Below are 20,741 nucleotides of genomic sequence, written 5' to 3'. Positions count from 1 at the left end.
AGATGTAAAAGAAAAAAAAAAGCCCAGAGATAAACCGACACACCTATGGTCCACTAAACTATGACAAAGGAGGCAAGGATATACAATGGAGAAAAGACAGTCTCTTTATAAGTGGTGCTAGGAAAAATGGACAGCTACATGTAAAAGAATGCAATTAGAACACTCCCTAACACCATACGCAAAAATAAACTCAAAATGGATTAGAGACTGAAATGTAAGACCAGACACTATAAAACTCTTAGAGGAAAACATAGGAAGAATACTCTTTGACATAAATCACAGCAAGGTCTTTTTTGATCCACCTCCTAGAGTAATGGAATAAAAAACAAACAAATGGGACCAAATGAAACTTAAAAGGTTTTGCAAAGCAAAGCAAACTACAAACAAGATGAAAAGACAATCCTCAGAATGGGAGAAAATATTTGCAAACGAATCAACAGACAAAGGATTAATCTCCAATACATATAAACAGCTCATGGAACTCAACAGTAAAAAAAAGCAAACAACCCAATCCCAAAATGGGCAGATGACTTAAACAGACATTTGTCCCAAGAAGACATACAGATTGTCAAGAAGCACATTAAAAGCTGTTCTACATCACTAATTATTAGAGAAATATAAGCCAGAACTACAATGAGGTATCACCTCACACCAGTTAGAACGGACATCATCAGAAAATCTACAAACAACAAATGCTGGAGGTGGTGTGGAGAAAAGGGAACCCTCTTGCACTATTTGTGGGAATGTAAATTGATACAGTCACTATGGAGAACAGTACGGAGGTTCCTTAAAAATCTAAAAATAGAATTCCCATATGACCCAGCAATCCCACTACTGGGCATATACCCAGAGAAAACCATAATTCAAAAAGACAAATTCACCACAATGTTCATTGCAGCACTATTTACAATAGCCAGGTCATGGAAACAACCTAAACGCCCATAGACAGACGAATGGAAAAGAAGTGGTACATATAAAAAATGGAATATTACTCAGCCATATAAAGGAATGAAATTGGGTCATTTGTAGAGACGTGGATAGATCTACATACTCTCATACAGAGTGAAGTAAGTCAGAAACAGAAAAAACAAATATTAACAAATATTAATGCATACATGTGGAACCTAGAAAAACGATACAGATGAACCGGTTTGCAAGGCAGAAATAGAGACACAAATGTAGAGAACAAATGTATGGACACCAAGGGGGGAAAGTGGAGGGGTGGTGGTGGTGGGATGAATTGTGAGACTGGGATTGACATATACACACATATGTATAAAATAGATAACCAATAAGAACCTGATGTATAAAAAATAAATTAAATTAAATTCAAAAATTAAAACAATAATATTTAAAAAAGAGAAAAAAGCATTTTCCTTCCCATAGACATATTTATATGAATGAATTATTTCCATGTTTATATCTATAAATGCAAGAAGAGGAATAAAACCTACCTTGAACCAAAAAAGAAGAAAAACATAACCCACTGGTCATACAGAGGAAAACCCTATCAGGGCACTTGCTCCAGTGGCGAACAATTCTGAAGTTGGTCAGAGGTGGGGAATCGTCTCCCATGCAGCCAGCAGCGCCCCCGCAAGGAGCGTCCTCATTGCAAAGCTGGGGGACGGTGCCGAGGCATCTCTGAGTAAACGTGAGCTGAGCCCCAGGCTAGCTGCTACTGAACTGTTCCCACTCTTCCCAGGTAAAAATGTGTGCAAGTACTTGAAAGCCTAGAGGAAGGGCCGTGGAGCCACAACAGCCACAGTACACAGGCCGACTTGGTGCCTGGAGGTCAGCCAGGCTGGTCCTGGCCCCAGGCACTCTTATGGAAGCTTTCTATTTCCCTGCCTGACGTACCCCTCCTGTCCCAGCCCTCACTGTTGTTTTTCCCTTCCTCACCTTTGCCCGGGGAGAAATTCCAGCGGCAGGTATGGGTAATACATCCTCTTCTTTAGCAGGTGGCAGCCTGGCAACTCCTTCAGAAAGTCCAGCAGAGCCCCACTCACACTGGGGCACCCACAGAGCCGCAGGCCCTACTCCCTCCCACAAGCCCAGCCCCGAGACTGCTGACAGGGCAGAGAATATGACGTCAGGTACAGCTGCAGGGACTCTTGCTGCCTGGAGGGGTGTTTATATTGACCTCAGCCCAGGCACAGCTGAGAAGGGCTGGCCGGCCAGGTCAGGCTGCCCAGGTCAGCCAATCCTCGCCTCTCAGGGGCTCACAGTTGCAGAAAATGGGCCTTGCTGCACCGGCCAGGTCCAAGGAACAGGTGTGGCATCCTGAGGGTCAGGATAGACAAGGGGCTGCAGCTCTAGCTTGTTTTCTAATCATTTTATCTGGTCCATGAGTGGGAGACAACTTCAAGAAGACCCTCTCTTAATGAGAGGAACCCAGGAGTCAGGGAGAGGAGGGGTGGTGGGTGGAGACAAAGGCCTGGTGCCCCGGTTGCAGTGGAAGCTTCTGGAAGACTTGGCAGAGGGAGGCCGCACAGAGTGAAGGTCAGGGTCACAGACCTGTTGGAGCCGCTGTTTGTTAGTTCAAGTTCTGCTCTGAGGTGCTCTGGGGCAGCTCTGACCAACAGGTGAGCTGGGGGTGCTCTGCAATGAGGGCTATGGGCACAGTTCCTGTGTGCCCAGCCCTGCCGGTGTACCTGCCCAGGGGAGCTCCAAATCCTGGGAGGGGCCTGACCACTAGAGCCCCGAGGGCTGCTGGATACCTGCAAAGGTGAGCTCCATATCCTGGGAGGGCCCTGACCACTAGAGCCCCGAGGGCTGCTGGATACCTGCAAAGGTGAGCTCCGTATCCTGGGAGGGGCCTGACCACAAGAGCCCCGTGGGCTGCAGGGTACCTGCCCAGGTGAGCTCCATATCCTGAGATTGGCCTGACCACGAGAGCCCCATGGGCTGCTGGTGACCTGGTAAAGGATGTCAGGACAGTCAGTGAAGCCACCGAGGATATATATCCAGTAGTTCCTAATTCCTACACACTGCTGGTCATTCTACCATCCACCAGAACATGCTATTCTGTATTAGACTTCAATGATGCCTTCTTCTGTATTCCATTATCCCAGAGTCACAAGAAGTTTTGGCTTGTGAGTGGCAGGACTCAACATACAACAGAAACAATACCGCTGAGGCGTCCTGCCCCAAGGGTTCAAAAATTCCCACACCATCTTTGGGGAAACGTTAGCTAAAGACCTAAAAGTTCTACCTCTGGAAAAGGGAACCCTCCTTCAATAGGCAGATGACATTCTGATCGCCAGCCCTACTAAGGAGGTCTCTGAACTACTTAGCCAATAAAGGATAGAAGGTGTCCAAGAAAAAGGCTAAAATATCACAGACTAAGGTGACCTGCCTGGGCTTCACTCTCACAGAAGGTCAGAGAAGGCCATCCCAGGAAAGGGAAGAAGCCATTTGCAGCCGTACCCCTTCTAAAACTAGAAGACAGCTTAGGGGTTCCTGGGGAGGCCGGGGTTTACTGCATCTGGATCCTAACTACAGTCTAATAGCTGGGCCTCGATATGAAACACTGAAAGGAAAAGATGATGATCCTTTTGAATAGAATCCAGAAGTGGCCATTGAAGAATGGAAAGAGCAGTCAATTCAGACCCTTGCCCTGGAACTCCCTAATTTAACTAAACCCTTTGACCTTTACATTCCCAGTCGAAGGTGAATTGCCCTTGGAGTATCAGTGCAAAAACTGGGACCACTTGAAATGGAACAACGCAAGAATGCCCTCCAGGTAGGAGAAACTACGGTCACCAAGGGCTTGGCCCGCCACCTCATCCGGCCAGGATACTGGGGGTATCGAAAAACCTGGAAATCAGCAGCCTGCAAGGCCAGGTCCCTCCCAAGAGAAAAGGACCCCACGTGGTGATCCTAACCACCCACCAGGCCCTGAAGTTGCAGGGATTGCTCCGTGGGCACACTGACCTCGAGTGAGGAGGCCCTCCAACTCCAGCCTCCAGAGAGACAACCGGGGGCAACAGACCCCCATGACAACTCGTGTGACCATCACTTGACCTGGAGCTTCTCTCAGAAAACAACAAGAGTGTGCCCCAAAAGAGCAGACTACTGCTTGCAGGACTTACTGCACCCAGAGCGGAGCTAATAAGCTTGGCGGGGAAACCGTAAATAACGCTGTCACCATAGAAAAGCCTACAGACACCGCGGTGACGGCAGCCAATGAGACCGGCTGGACTCCTGGCTACTTCAAAAGGCCGTTGACTCAGTGGCCGTCATGGTCCTGGATCATCACCGGCCCTGGACTGTCTGGGAGTTGAGCAGGCAGGGCTCTGACACCTGGTGCTGTTTGTACGTTAATTCAGGGGCCTAATTGAAGAAAGCGCAGACTACTGGTCAGAGCATCTAGGCTGGCAGAAACCCTCAGCCTAATGTGGCCAAACAAATGTGGGGTGGGGTAAAGCTGCCGCCCCCCAGCAACTCTGCACATCTCTTTCCTGGACCCTCAAAAGTCATTAGAATCTAAGCACTTCCAATGCTGGTGCTCAGGCAGACAAGCAGTGAGAGAGGAGGCCTGGGGACAATCAACCTCACCTGGAGGCTGCCAGGGAGCAGTTCTGCCCCTCCCCCACAGGTATGAGGACTCCCAACTCAGCACGAAGCAGTTACAGAAGAGGCGTCTGCACCCTCAGCCCCCCAAGAATGAGGAACGGGACAAAAGGCAGAGGAGGGGTTTGTCGCCAGCAAAGCCCATTAAAAATTCCTGGGAGATAAAAATAGAATCTGGGCAATAAAATAAAATCTAACCTTTTTTTTCCTTTGTGCTTTGTCTAATTTCACATGCTCCTAGGTTTCCACATGCAGAGGTCCCACACCCGGCACTTCAGACCCGATTTCCTACTGCAAAATGGCTGGGCCGACACCTCAGCTCTCGGGGCCCCGTGCAGACTCGGCGACATAGAGCCTGAGCTCCAGCCAACCCGGGCCGTGGAGAGCTCTGCCCCCTCCCTCCCGCTGACGCTGCCGGGATCCCTACCCAGCAGCCTGTCCCACAGCCCACGGGGGAGCGCACGCTCTCACCTCTCCATTCTCTGATCAAAATATAAAGTTTCCTTTGCTTCTGAAGCAAACTCAGTCTCGTTCTTTTGGCTCCAGTGACCCTGGGCAGGGGGACCCTTGTTGGGACCACTCTGTAGGATCAGTAACAGAAATTGAGAACATTGTACCTTCAATGAACAGATGTGTGAGCCATACTGTAATTAACATAGAGCAGTGTGTAAGGCTCGTGTAAATAAGATGTTTCTAACTCTTCCATTTGATATTTCCATCACTTTATTATAAGCAAGTTCAGTGGAGGGCTTTGTCTTATTTGTCAGGTCAACATTAGAGAAATGACGTGATTTCTTTCCAACGATGTACAATACATCTAATAATCTTGGCTGAAGCTTCAATCTTGTTTTGATTGCTTTTCCATTGAAAATGATACCTCTCCTTCAACTCTCCCATGTCTGAGAAGTATAAAATCTTAGAACGTATTATTACCAAAGGGGAAACGCGGGAGGAGGGATAAATTAAGAGTTTAGGATTAACACATACAAACTGTGATGTATAAAATAGATTGTCAACAAGGAACTTCTGTATAACACGGGGAACAACATTCAATATTGTGTAATAACCTATAAGGGGAAAAAATCTGCAAAAGAATACATAACTATATCTACATCATCTATCAACGATAGATAAAATGTAACCTAAAGGAGGTCGATGGTGAGCTCTTCTGCCCTGAAGATTTCAATCATCTAAAGCTCGGACTCTGCCTACTGCCCAAGGCCCTTAATGATCATACATGTACCCGTAGCTTAAAAATTTCCCAATTTGGGGTTCGGGGAGACACTGATTTGGAAAAATCCCTGGTGTTCTCCTTACATGAAAGGGGCTCTACCTACAGCTAAAACATGCCTGACACCCAGAAGATGGTACACCGTTTGATCGGGAAGAGTTTGGAAATGACACGTCATCTCCTCAGCTCCTGGTAGTCGGGTTCACCCCTGCAGCCTTTTTTCTAACAAGCTCCCCACTTGCAGAATCAGCACATTTAACCTCCTGTTTTGTACAGTTAGGAATTTGTAAGGAGGATGAACGGGAAGAGGGGGAACTAATGAGAGACCAGCTCTAGATGTTTGGACAGGCACATGCCACTCTAATTTCCAATCAGGAAGAAGAATTAACCAAAGGCTCAGCCTGCCCCCTGGAACCACAATAGGGCCTGTAGCAATCCTGTGGTTTTGTGGCCAGTTCCCAAAAGAGGACTTAAAAATGGAGCTCAGGGGCACTGCAATTCACAAACCTGCAGGGTTATAAATGATAACGATCTTCCAAAAATACACTGAGGTAAGGCAACGAAAAAGATTCGAAAGCAAGGCAAAATTTCAGGAAAAAGTTTTCAAGAGGTACGTTGGAGTCGCCTTTAAAGCACATGAAAAGTGGCAGAAGTTCGCAAATGATGCAGTTGGCCAAAACATATATTTTTCCTAAATATATTTAGCAAAAATACATACACTCTTTTTGGCCAAGCAAACAAGCAGGGCATGCAAATCAGCACTACAAAGAAGTCTCACTTCCCATCTGTCAAAAGGGCCATCCTGGAAAAGTGTAAAAACCAGAAATGCAGGACAGGCCATGGAGAAAAGGGAGTCTTGTGACACTGATGAGCGGGATGTAAATTGCCAATGGCCACTCTGGAGTAGTGTATGGTGTTTCCTAAAACATCTAAAAAACAGAACTACAATGCATAGGGCACTTCCACTCATTGGCGTATATATTCAGAGAACCAAAAATCGACAGAACACGGGCACCTCAAAGTTTAGGGCTGCTTGGTTTGCAAGGACCTCGGCTTGGGTACACTGAAAATATCCTAGGAAAGAGAAAAATGGGTAAACAAGTTGTGGTACTTATGTACAATGGAATATAACTCAGCCATGAAATCAATATCATAAGGCTACTAACAGCATAATGAGTATATTTAGGAACGATGATGTTAAGTAAAATAAGTCAGACAGAAAAAGAAACTTATGGTAACATATCACTTACCGGGGGTTTCGAAAAATTGCTACACATGAACTGAATTACAAAACAGAACACAGAGTCACACATTTAGAAAACACACTTATGGCTGCTTAAGGGGAAAGGTGAGGTGGGGTGATGCATAAAATGAGAGTTTCAAGTGAGTACAGATACCGTTCCATAAACCAAATATGTAATAGACATGACCTACTCATTGCTCAATGAACTGGACTCAACACATCCTATTCACTGCAGAAGAATACATCTGCCTAGTAAGAATCTTAAAATGTATTTATTGGGCTTCCCTGGTGGCGCAGTGGTTGAGAGTCTGCCTGCCGATGCAGGGGACATGGGTTTGTGCCCTGGTCCGGGAATATCCCACATGACATGGAGCAGCTGGGCCTGTGAGCCATGGCCGCTGAGCCTGCGCGTCCGGAGCCTGTGTTCCGCTACGGGAGAGGCCACAACAGTGAGAGGCCTGCGTAACGAAAAAAAAAAAAAGTATTTATTGATATCTCTCTGTAAGTGAATCAGCTGGGTGTAAAACGGCATAAACACAGCATTGAAAATCAGCTGAACCCCATTAAAAATAAATTATAAAAAAAATAAAAATTAAAAAAACAAACAGTGAAAGAGAGAAACATTCTTACAAAATTCTTTCAGGGGCTGTGAAGAAACCTTGATTGACCACATCTAGACACACAACTGGATGAGACATAAGGCTGGACACTCTTGGGGCCAAGAGGATTGGTGAGGTTGGGTGAGCAAATGCAGACCCTTTAAAGTAATACTGCGTGGTACCCATTCCATGGGTCCCAACTCTCCAGGTTCAAGGGAATCTTCCTACAGCTAAAACATGCATGGGAAACTCATAGGATGGTACATTGTGTGATCGGGAAATGTTTCTAAAACACATCTCATTTTTCATCCCTGGTGCTCGGGTTTGCCATTCCAGCCGCTTTATTAACAATCTCCGCACTTGGAGAATCAGCACCTTTATTTAACCTCCTGTTTCGTACAGTTTGCAATTTGTCCAGAGGATGAACGGGAAGAGGGGGAACCAATGAGAGACCAGCTCTAGGTGTTTGGACAGGCACATGTCACTCTAATTTCCAATCAGGAAGAAGAATTAACCAAAGGCTCAGCCTGCCCCCTGGAACCAGAAAAGGGCCTGAAGCAATCCTGTGGTTTTGCGGCCAACTCCAAAAAGGTGAGTTGAAAAATGGAGCTCAGGGGCACTGCAATTCACAAACCTGCAGTGTTATAAGTGATAACAATTGTCCAAACATATACTGAGGTAAGGAAATGAAGAGGATTTGAGATCAAGGCAGTATTGGAGGAAACAGTTTTCAAGAGGTAGATTGGAGTCGCCTTTAAAGCACCTGAAAAGCGGCAGAATTTCAACAATGATGCAGTTGGCCCAAAAGGGCGTATGCGGTTTTTTCCTGAATATATTCAGGGAAAAAACGCATAAGCCCTTTTTGGCCAACGAAACAAGCGGGCAATGCACATCAGTACTACAAAGAAGTCTCACTTCGCATCGGTCAAACGGCCATCGTGAAAAAGTGTAAAACCCAGAAATGCAGGATAAGCCATGGAGAAAAGGGAGCCTTGTTATGCTGGTGGAAGGGATGTAAATTGCAAACGGCCACTTTGCAGAAGTGTATGGTGTTTCCTAAGACATCTAAAAAACAGAGCTACAGCGCATAAGGCACTTCCACTCATGGGCGTGTATCTTAGCCCCGACCCTGCGGCGGAGTCTGGATCCGGGCCAGCCACCGCCAGAGCGTCTGGTGTGCCGCTGCCTTCCAGAGCCGCCTTCTGGCCGCCCTAGCCCCGGCCAGGCCGGCGGGGAGCGCCCCCTCTGGCGCGCGCTGTGGTGGGAGGGGCCTGAGGAGGTGGGGGCCTGCAGCGGTGCCCGGCCGGGGCGGAGGCGGCCTCAGCCCCGGGCGACTAAAGGAGAAGGCGGGGCGGGAGGCAAAAAGCGTACAGCACCCAGTATTCTCAGGTGGTCTCCCATCCAAGTACTAACCAAGCCCGACCCTGCTTAGCTTCCGAGATCAGGCGCGTTCAGGGTGGTATGGCCGTACGCAGGGTTGGGGACCGCGGGCTGCCTCTTGAGGCCCAGCTTCTCTGGCGCGTGCGCCTTACCGCCAGCCCCGCGGCCAGCCCGCCCTGGCAGGGCCCCGCTGCCCGCCCAGCCAGGGGAATGGAGGTCTCGGGTACCGCAGGGTGGTGGAGGGGTTGGCGACCTCCCAGCCCAGGGCGGGAGGGACCCAGCAAACCCTTTGGCGCTTGGCGCCCCGCCCCAGATCCCGCACGTCTCTCACAGGGATGTGGCCCCGGAACATGTCCGGGGACATGACAGGAATCATCTTAGCCAACTCAACCCCAGACATTGTGCTCCAGGATACATGCTATGTAGTAGCACACTTCCATGACCTAATGTCCATGGGAGCAGTCTTCACTATTATGGGAGGCTCCTACACGGATTCCCACTATTCTCAGGTTTTACAGTTAACTCAGCATGAGCAAAAATTCACTTCACAAGTATATTTGTAGTAGTAAATATGACTTCCTGCAGCACTTTCTTGGCCTCTCAGGGATGTCACTACGTTAGTCTGTGTGCCCTGAGGCACACACAACATGAAATATTTTGTCTTTAGGCTCATTCATCTCAGTAGCAGCAGTAATGCTAATACTCTTCATATTTTGAAAAGCATTTGCATCTAAACAAGAAGTCTTAGCAGTGGAAACTCCTACTCCTAACCTAGAATGGTTACACAAATGCTCTCCACCATATCCTATGTTTCAAGAATCCTATCTATGTAAGTGTAAAATAAGGAAGGACTCAAGTCCTTTTCAACCAGTTTCAAGCCAACACCATAACAATTATGCCTTTCTCAATAAATGAGATAAAAGTAAAAAGTAATGTAGATTGGTCAAAGTTAAATCATAGGCTAAAATCCTGTATATCACTATGGCATATAAATTTCATCTAGGTTCTCAAGATACAACATCACCGATTATGGAAGAACTTTTACATTTTCATCATCACACATTAATAGTGATTTTTAAAATAAGTTCTCTAGTCCTCTATATTATTTCACTAATATTGACATCTAAACTAACTCATATACATACAACAGATGCACAGGTAGAGAAAATGTGAACAATTTACTAGCCATTATTGTAATCTTAATTGCCCTATCATCATTGTAAATCCTCTACATGATACATGAAATGAATAACTCTTTCAAACCATAAAAAACTATGGGTCAGTAATGATACTGAAGCTACAAATACACAGATAATGAAGATTTAAATGTTGACTTCTCTGTAATCCCCACATCAGAGCTAAAACCAGGAGAATAAATACTGATAGAAGTCAACAACCGAGTAGTTAGAGATAGTCGTTGAATATTAGTTTCATCTGAAATTGTTGTACGCTCCTGAGCTGTTCCTTCTCAGGCCTAAAAAGAGCTGCTATCCCAGGACGCCTAAATTAAAGAATCCTAATACCAACAGGACCAGGCCTATGTTGTGGACAAGGGAGCTCGTTTTTGTGAGTTCAAGACTGGACAGAGTGATATGGCTGAGATATGGAGTGAATCTGGAGCCCATGGGGATGCACTTTGCAAGCTCCAGGATAGGAATGGGGCCTCTAGGGTGCCACGCCACCCACCATGCCCTCCCAAGCAGGATCTTGGCAACATTCTCTGTCAGTGATGAGGCAGCCCTAGCACTTGTCACGCCCTGATGTTGTGTCCTATGTGGGCCCCATGCTCCTGGGACCACACCCCACACTCTTCAGGTCCATGCTACAGGGTCCTTCGTGCCTCAGGAGTAGAGACCACAGAGCAAGCAGTTCCCGCCCCAACCAGCAGGAGGAGGGGAGGAGAGCAAGGGCACCAGGGGAATCTCACTCAGACAACAACAGCCCAGCGGTGCCAGTGGGGGCAGTGATGATGCAGATGAGGCACAGACCAAGAGATGGGACCAGAGGACCCAAAAGGCAGCTGGTCAGGTCCTGGCTCATCTGCACCCCGGACACCTTTGTCCCTCATACACCCCCTTCCTCATACACCCTATCCTTAAATGCAAATTCTTCAGATGCAAACAGGCAGAGCTTCAGACTGAAAGTCAGCTCTTCCAAAATGACCCGTGAGCAAACACTGCAGGATTCCACTCCAGTGGGTGCCCTGGAGTCGACAACTCAGGGACTGAAGTGGATATGGGGGCCAGGGCAGCGGGAGGGAATGGAGAGGGAGACTCTCATGGTTGTGGAATTTGGGTTTTGCAAGATGAAAAGTTCTAGGGGTGGTGGTGATGGCTCCATGAGAAAGTGAATAGATCTGATGCCTCAGAAACGTGCACTTAAAATGGTGATGATGGTAAAGGGTACGTGACGTGTTTTATTTCACTTAAAATAAATTCTTAAAATTATGTCTTGTTAATTGAGATTCCATTTTGACTCCTCTTCATCACAGATGTTGGAGGCCCAGACACAGTCTCCTACCTTAGGGGCCATCACGGTACCCTCACAGAGCATATGGGAGACCATTCTTAGGGGGGGGGGCGCTAGTCTGTGCTCAGCTGACCTCTGTCCAGGGGGACGCAGGCCGTGGTGACCCCCATAGATTAGGCATATGATATGCTATGATATTAATAGGATACCACCAAGTGTTGTCACTCACCAGAACACAGAGTAGCAACACACTCAAACATGACTGACCTCATATGATTGTGACCAGATTAAGAGAAGTAAAGGAACCACAGGTTAACTAGGGCAACACCGTTAATGCAGTTTGGAAATCTCAAAGGGGACAGGACGCAGTGCAGGCAAAGAGCACATATGCAGTCTCCCTGTACATGTGATCCTGACCCATGAAGATGTGGTAAGACGCACACAGTCCCCGCACCCTATACCTGGGGTCACACATCCACACTCACCAGGGTGACACACCTCCCCAGACCCTGCACCTAAAGTCACACCTTCTCTCTCAACAGGTGACCCCTCCTCCCCAGACACCTCCACCTGGGTCACATGTCCATAGTCCCAGGGTGACCTCACCTCCGCAGACCCTGCACCTGGGGTCACACGTCCCCTTGGTCAGGACATCATGGCTCTGCTGGTGGCTCCCCTAATGTGGAAACAAGCTGGATTCCTGGGACCTCCTGGGATGGGAAAAAGTGTCAGGTGGGTCTCCTCTCACCACACTTGTCCCAGAGAACTCCTCTTTTCCCTTTGGTTCTGTGTGATTTTAACTGTTTTTAAAGCTTTCATGCTAGAGTTGAACACACGACCTTGGTGCTGGCAGGCTCAGTCCTTTCTCGTCTCACCTACATATTGAGAAAACTCACAGGGCAGCAGGGCTGAAAGCTAAGGGGCAGCTCTGGACACTGCTGAGTAGGGACAGTAGACTGGAAGGAGAGGTCAGCAGCAGCCTCAGCTGTTACCCATCGGCCTTTTGCCCACTCTGAGGTATCCGGCAATCAATTCACCAGCTAAACCTGCCTCTCTATGCACCATGTACATGCTGGTGAATTGGAATTATTGCCAGGTAGCCCTCCTGAGGATTCTCCACGAGCCCCAGGGAAGGTGAGCCTTGCAGGGATTAAGACGAAGGCCCCGACCATAGCACTGACCCTTGGGAGGACCAGGTCACCACACTCAGAAGAGAAGCTGTCATGTAGACAAGCCCACCTCAGCTCCAGACCCCGGACATCTAAGCACTGACCTTCAGATGCAGGCATGGAGCTTCCCAGTGCTGAGGCCAGGCCGGGTCTCTACCCAGGTCCCTATAGTCCTAGCACAGACATGGTCAGGTCGAAATGTTCTTATCATAGACAACACATGGTTAGCTCTAAACATAATCAGTAGACGGGACATGCAGAGGTCTAAATGTACCACATAGACAAAACTTGATCATGTTTAAACTAGCTTAGGGCTGATCTCATAGGAGGTACAGATCACACACATGGGTCTCTCATCTTTGGACACCCACATCAGGAAACTGAACAAAATCTTTGTCATTACAACAGGCAAAACAGAAATGTTACCAATTTCTCTGGCCACCTGATGGTCAGGATCCACGGGTGAGCCGCGAACTTCTTCTTATAGTGCAGCCCAGTCTGCTGCAAGGACAGACAACAAGTGGCCTGATTCCAGACTCCCAGGCTTCCAGAAGGAGGTGGCCACACTGGAAGCCCAGGCAGGACAGTCCTGCATGTTCCGGGCCGGGAGATCCGGTCTGTCCATTCCGCTGGCCGATTCCAGGCAGGGCGCTCAGGGCCGCTGAGAGCCCTGCACTCAGGTCCTGCTTCCCTGCAGCGTGTGCGTCTGTGTGTGTGTGTAGAGGGGGCGGTGGCTGATGGCTCCCACGGCTTCCGGTCAGGTGACCTCATGCCCTGGGGCTGACAGCCAGCATGGACACTGAGCTATCTTCGAGGGGAGGCACGGGGAGAAGTAGGGACACAGAAGCCATTGGAGAGGAGAACCCACCGTGGAACTCCTTGCACACTGGCTCACCCCACCCGGGGACCCGCCTGCCCATCGTGGGCAGCAGGTCACACCCCAGCCCCCCACTCCTGAGGGCAGGGCACCTGCTCTTCCCACAGCACAGGGTCTCACATGAAGGAGACCCAGTGGGGACTGTCACTGTCACTGCCCCACTCCTGATACTATGTTTGGGGAGAATGAACCCCCTTGACTGGGTGATGGGACCCTGTGAGGAAAGAGGTGGCGGCCCCATCCAAGTCGGGGCCTGGCTGAGAGATGGAAACACAGGAGCCAACTGCAGGGCCTGGAGGCCAGGCTAACTGGAGGGGCACCCCCAGCCTTGGCTGGGCTCTCCAACTGTGACATTGTAGCTTTAGGGGACCTGGAGCAAGTGAGTGAATGTAATGGGGGTCTAAACTAGACCCTGAATGGGGCTTAAAGAAGGTATGAAGGATGTTACTGAGGTAGTGACAGTCATTGGAAGACTAACTCTGTGTCAGGCCATCCTGCTCCATCCATTTAAATCCCTGAGATCTGTGACCTTTACGTGGCTATGCAGGATTGTTAGAGCAGGTACGTGTGGACATATCTGGAGCACAATTCAGTCTGCAACCAACTTGCAAGTGGTTCCAGCAAACACAAAGGTGTGCACCCAGGCAAGCACAACACACACACAAACATATGCACGTGCACAGCACAAATATATTCACACACTAGCATATGAACACACATGCATGCATATGCCCATGCACACACTAATGTGTGCAAGTGCACATAACTATGGACATGCACAGCATATATATGCAAACAGTCACATGCACACGCATAGCGCACACACACAGGGAATAAAGTGAATCGGTAAAGCATTCATTCCTTGACACAAGTGAAGCTGACATGTATTTTTGCCTTTTCTTAGCTTTGATGTTTTCCACAATAAAAAGTTTATGAAAGGGGTTTCCCTGGTGGTGCAGTGGTTGAGAATCCGACTGCTGATGCAGGGGACATGGGTTCATGCCCCAGTCCGGGAGGAGCCATATGCCACGGAGCAGCTGGGCCTGTGAGCCATGGCCACTGAGCCTGTGCGTCCGGAGCCTGTGCTCTGCAACAGGAGAGGCCACAACAGTGAGAGGCCCACGTACCACAAAAAAAAATGTTTAAGAAAAACATTAATGGTAAATGACTTTTTTTTGCGGTACACGGGCCTCTCACTGCCGTGGCCTCTCCGTTTCAGAGCACAGGCTCCAGATGCGCAGGCTCAGTGGCCATTGTTCACAGGTCCAGCCACCCCGTGGCATGTGGGATCTTCCCAGACCGGGGCACAAACCCGTGTCCTCTGCATCCACAGGCAGACTCCCAACCACTGCGTCACCAAGGAAGCCCACAAATGACTTTTGATTCATAGGACTTTCTGACGTTATTCCACAAATATTATGACAGGAGAAATGAATATAGATATTACATGTGTCCACTAATGGATGAATGGAGAAGAAAAACATGGTCTATCAATACAAGGGAATGTTATTCATCCTAAAAAGGAAGGCAATTCTGACACAGGCTGCAGCAGGGATGAGCCTTGCAGGCATTATGCTCAGTGATGGAAGATAGACACACACAAAAAGAAACAGTGCTTGATCCACTCATACAAGGCCCCTAGAGCAGTTGGAAACATAGAGACAGAAAGTAGGATGTTGAGTTCTAGGGGCTGAGGGAGGGATGATGGGGAGTGTGTGTTTAAGGGGGACTGTTTCAATTTTGCCAAATGAAAAAGCTGGAGGACGAGGCGGTCAGGTTTGCACAACAGTGCGAATTACTTCTTGACCCTGAAATGTGCACTTAAAAATGGTTAAAATAGTAAAGTTTACGTTATGTGTATTGGACCACAATTTTTAAAACTTTTATAAAACAACATGAAATAGTCCATGAATACTACAAGATGCACAACTTCTCTAACACCTGAGGGATTAAAACCATAAGAAAAATACTGTGCATACACCTACCAGAATGGCAGACATGAAAGACATAGTCTCAAATATCAGCAGGATGTGGACCAATGGAAAGCCTGGTACGCAGCGGGGGAACGCAACCACTTCTGAGACAATCGGGCCTCAGATAGCGAAGTCCCTGCACAACACAGACCCGCAGTGCTCCTCCCAGCTGAACACAAACCCACCAGCCCTGCACCAGAACACATGGACATGGACTCTGCAGCCACAGGAGCCAAACCTGAAAGAACCTGAAGGCCACCACAAGCGGATGCAGAAATGAACCATGCACGCCCCTATGAAGGGGTACTCCACAGCAATGGAGTACATTTTGTTTAAAGGTAGTAAAACTATAAAAATTATTTTTGAAAAAAAAACTATAGTCACAGATGAAAGAATCTATAGTTCTGGCACCTAGGGATTGTCAAATGCTCCTAAAAATGGATTGTTGTGGAAATGTTTATTATAAGGAAATTGACATATTCTCTAGGAAGGATGGCGTGAATGGGCCTGCTACATTTTCTACATTGAAGACATATACAGGTTTTGATTCTACTTCTGTTAAATCAAGTGGGGCTTCATTGGATTTCTGCTACTGTGGAGATAATCAAATTCGGGGTAGGGGTCAGGATAAAATTAGCTATAGGTGTTCTTGTGTAATAATTACTGTTGAAAGTGTAAATGATCCATTTATTAGAAAGACTGAGAATAGGATAACTGCTACATTACTTCGTATGAGATTGTCTGTGCTATTGTCCCTAGAGCTCCAGTGAGTGAGTATTTTGAATGTGAAGCTCATCCAGATCTGAGGATGGAATAAATGGCTAGGTGTGATATGACTAATATAAATAATATGACTACATTCATATTAATTAGTGGATAAAATATGGGAAGAGGAATTCATTTTGTGAGAGCCAGGGTTAAGGCTAGCATTGGAGCAATAATATATAAATAGATGATGTTGATGGACATAGTGGTTCTTTAAAAAGTAATTTGAATACCTCAGCAATGGGTTGTAATAATCCATGGGGGCTGATGATTTTTGGCCCTTTCTGGATCTGTATATAGCCAAGGATTTTCCATTTAGTTAATATGAGTAATGCTATGGTGAATTAAATTGGGTAATTTGTGAAAGAATGTTGATTATACACATATTCTTAAGAAGAGGACTTGAACCAGTGCACATAAAGGTTTCCGTATTACATAAGTGTCAGGCTCTGCCACCATAACAAACCCTGATCTACAGTAAGGTATGTATAAATTAATTGAATGTAGATTATATCATCATTTAGTTTGAAGACATTTTGTAAAGTAAGCCGAATTGCTCTTGTCCTTTCATACTGGAAGAAATCTGCAATAGACAGAAACCAACAAGGATGACTCCAGTGTGAACTCAGATCACGTGAGAATTTAATCGTTGAACAAAGAGAAAATTAATAGCAGTTATACAATTGAAATGTCGTGATCCAGCATCAAGGACATAAACCATATTGCCGATAAGAACTCCAGAATACAATTCCACTGTTATCCCTAGTACAACTTGTTCCATTGATCAGTGTTTTAGAAGAACAGGTGATAAACCATTTTGACTAGTTGGTCTACATTTTAATCACTCAGAGGTGGGTTTATTCTCCAAAAAATAAATGGCGCACGGGCTCAAGACGCACCGGGTTCAGTAGTTGCGGCCCACAGGCTTAGTAGCTCGGTGGCACGTGGGATCTTCCCGGACTGGCGATCGAACTCGAGTGCCCTGCACTGGCAGATGAATTCTTAACAACTGCAAGACCAGGGAAGTACCAGAATCGCAGTCACCCTTCTAATATACCTTAAGCCCAAAGAATCCATGGAAAACTGTTACAGAAAATAAGACAATAAAATATTTTAAGGACTCTAACAGAAGCAATAGTACTCAGTTCATATAGACACATCCCAAGCAGTTCCGAAGTATATTAAAATGGAGGCTGCAATTTAAAAGGAAGATGAATTATACCCACAAACTCCCAATCTGTCCTGAAACGTTGCAATCTGAAACCCTATTGTAGGAAGCAGAAGATTCCAGGAGACATTCTGCCAATGAAGGACTCTAAACCCTCTGGTTGGAGAAGGAATTCTGGAAGGAAGGTATCCTCACCCAAGGAGAGCAGGTTGCTATACTTCTCTCACATCATATCCCTGTAAAATTCCTCCTGATCTTGGTCCAGGCTTTCTCACTCCTCTTGAGAGAAATCGATGGCCACATCCTGGAATATCAGCAGTCCTTGAAATTAAAAGTACACATGCCCTGTGGCCACGGAAAGAGTTCATAATGTGACCCAAGAAGAAAACAGCAAGTTAAGAGAACTGGTTTTGATTTAGAAGAGTGTCTTCCATTATTCAATAATATATATATATATATATATATATATATGTATACATATATAATATATATATATATTTTTTTTACAAAGTAACTTTCTCTACCTTATTTCTAAGTACAAGAAAAGAGTATGGCATGTGATCCACAAAACCAGTATAGAGACTATACTTATCTGGAAAAGAAATGATAAAATGATGGTTTCAAAAGAGGCATATGCATTTTTGAGTCTTTTATTTATATCAAAGTGGATAAAATGTGTGTATTTCTCAGACAGAGAACACATGTCGAGGTAGAAATGTACCTTTCAACTCTTCACGGGTATACAAGTTCACTGGAGAGATTGTAAAAGTGCAGATTGTGTTTCAGTAGGTTCAGTGGGCCTGAGTTTTATTTTTTTAACAAGCTCAATTTAAACTAGTGATGTCACAGTCTCTGATTCATTAAGGACAATTGTGAAGAGCAGAGACATAATTAGAAAGGTAAAAATTCATATTTAACTTTGAACTGAAAGAGTTTTATGGATTTTACACATTTAATAGGATAGTAAGCAGAGCAACAACAATCATTTGTGAATATTTACTATAGACTGTATCTTTCTAACATTTTTGTGTAGGATTCCAGGAAAAATGCCTGGGCTGTGGCCACAGTGGGCGGGGCCCCAGGCCGGGCCGCACCTCCAGGACCCCGGACAGGGCCCCGCAGTCCTGGCGGCTCCTGCCCTTGGCGCCCCCCTCCCTCCCGGAAGGCATCAGGTCAGAGGGGCCCACCCCCTGTGCCCAGAACGGAGCCCGCGTTTCCGCAGAGCTGGAACTCCCTGCTAGGGGTCTCTTCCCTCAGCCATCAGGGAACTGCCCTGGAGTCTGAGGGGAGTGCGGCCTCACTGAGGCTGCTGGCTCTGAAGGGGCCCTGGTGGATGAAGTCACGACAGTCGTGGGGACGGCGGGCCGGGTAAGTGGGCGCGGACCCTCCGCCTGGTCCAGTGCCCGGGATGCTGCACAAGACCAGTTTCTGAGGGGCAGGGTTTCGCTGCCACCCGGCGCTGTTGTGCAGAAAGAGCTGACCCCAGCGTCTGGTCCCAGGAAACTTTGGTCCCTCCTCTCGCCCCCACCCTCGGCCTGGCTCACAGGGTCTTGGGGACGTTGGGAGGGGCTCGGCCTGAGCGTCCTGAGGGGAAACGGGGCAAGGGAGGTGCAGGTTCCGGCTGCGGCTGAAAACTCCTCCTGAGGCTCGCAGGCCCCTTATTCAGCGGAGCCCCTCTGCACTCCTTCCTCCCTGAGCTAAAGTACCCTGGGGAGCAGGCAGGGCGGGGGACTGGCACGAGTAATGGGGAACATCCAAAGGTGATTGTTAACTAAGGAAAACCAGCTCTCCCAAGGTGAGGAATGCAGCGCTTTTCTTTGTATGGGAAGATGCCAGAGTCTGGGCTCACTGAAATCCTTCCTTTGATATGCACCTCAGCTCTCTGGGGCCAGTATTCTGTATTTGCATATGCTGAGTTCCTCAGGGCCCACCAGCTCCCATTGGAGGGCTGCAAGTGCTGATGACTGTGAGGTCCTTTGTTTACTGAGATGGCAGGGAATATTCCGTTTCTCACAGGCTTGAGGGGCAGACAGTAAAAAAGAGTCAGAGAGTCTCACTCGGCATGTACCTTGGTTTACATATAGGTAATATTTATACTTAATTGTGCTAATAGAGTTTCTCAAGTCCAATCACCTTGTACGCCTGCCCTCTAGGTATTAATTTCAGCAATATCCTAAGATAAACGCTTATAGAATTGACTTAATCCAGTTAGATAAGATAATAATTTTTAAAGGAAACCCAATAGAAATATAACAACGAAAGCTTTACCACTAAAGGCTGGGTCTGGAACAACGTAAATAAATGTTCCATTGTTAAAATAGTGAAAGATGTATTCAATAGAAATATCAACAAAAATGACAAATAGTAAGGGTAGCAGAATGATAAAATGTTCTATCTTTATCATTCAAGTGGCAGAAAATCATTTATTAGTAGGCACTGGGGCCAGAAGATGCCTGAATTTATATCCTAGGCATATTTGTGCAGTTGTTTCAACAAGTAACTGAAAGACAAAATGGAAAAACAAGGAGGTTTGTGCCTGCGATCATGTTGATGTGAAACCAGGGATGGCCACCTTGTGCCAGGTGAGTTAAGTTTACCTGGCAGGTAGACCGCAGAGCTCCTGAGAAGCCAGGGTTGGAAGTTTTCTGCTGGGTGCCCCTTAGGTTCTGTGACTCGATTGATTGTGAGTCATGTTTCGGGAAAGACCTGATCACAGGAAAAGGGTGGGAACAGAGTGATTTGGGGAGCAGCTAACCACATTCATCACAGCTCATGGCCTGAATGAATTTTACAGAAACAGGAAAAGAAATGCTTCTTATGGAATCAGAGAATGTGAGGGCTGGACAATCCCAGAAAATGAGGAACACCCATTCCATTTTCCAGATGGGCAAACAGAGGTCCAGCAAGGTGAAATCCCTCACCCAAGTTGCACTCGTCTCTCCTCCCCACTACCTGGTTCATGAAAGCAGGACTCTTCCTGTCTTGATCACTGCTGAACCTCCAAATGGGCCAGGCATCTAGCGGCTGCTCCAAAAATTTCCATTGACTGTAGGAACAATGCTGTTTCTTTCTTTCTCACTCTTATTCAGGATTGGGCCAAGAACTCCCCAGGGTGCAATGTAATTGGATAAATGTAGATATTAGTTGAGTTTTGTTGTGATGAGGACTTAGGCTATGAAGGTAACAGACTTGGTTCATAACTCGGTTCTGTCACTGAAGAGCTGTTTGGCTTTGGGAAAATTACTAAACCTCTCTGAGCTTATTTCCTCATTTGTAAGGTGGGGATAAATCTACC

The 20,741-nt window shown here is 46.9% G+C and overlaps 1 protein-coding gene and 1 pseudogene across 1 annotated transcript in view; both read right to left on the bottom strand.

Moving 5' to 3' along the window:
- Window positions 1–8,856: 8,856 nt before the first annotated feature.
- Window positions 8,857–20,741, bottom strand: part of LOC131765164 (polycomb protein SUZ12-like) — a 183,263-nt gene continuing 171,378 nt past the window's right edge. Inside the window, 1 exon segment of the mRNA XM_059078627.2 lies at window positions 8,857–8,979. Within this exon segment, the coding sequence (XP_058934610.2) occupies window positions 8,857–8,979 (123 nt within the window).
- Window positions 9,010–9,118, bottom strand: LOC131766002 (5S ribosomal RNA; annotated as a pseudogene).

The sequence above is a fragment of the Kogia breviceps genome, chromosome 11 (assembly GCF_026419965.1).
Source record: "Kogia breviceps isolate mKogBre1 chromosome 11, mKogBre1 haplotype 1, whole genome shotgun sequence".
Classification (NCBI taxonomy): Eukaryota; Metazoa; Chordata; class Mammalia; order Artiodactyla; family Physeteridae; genus Kogia; species Kogia breviceps.
This window is presented reverse-complemented; position numbering and strand designations above follow the sequence as displayed.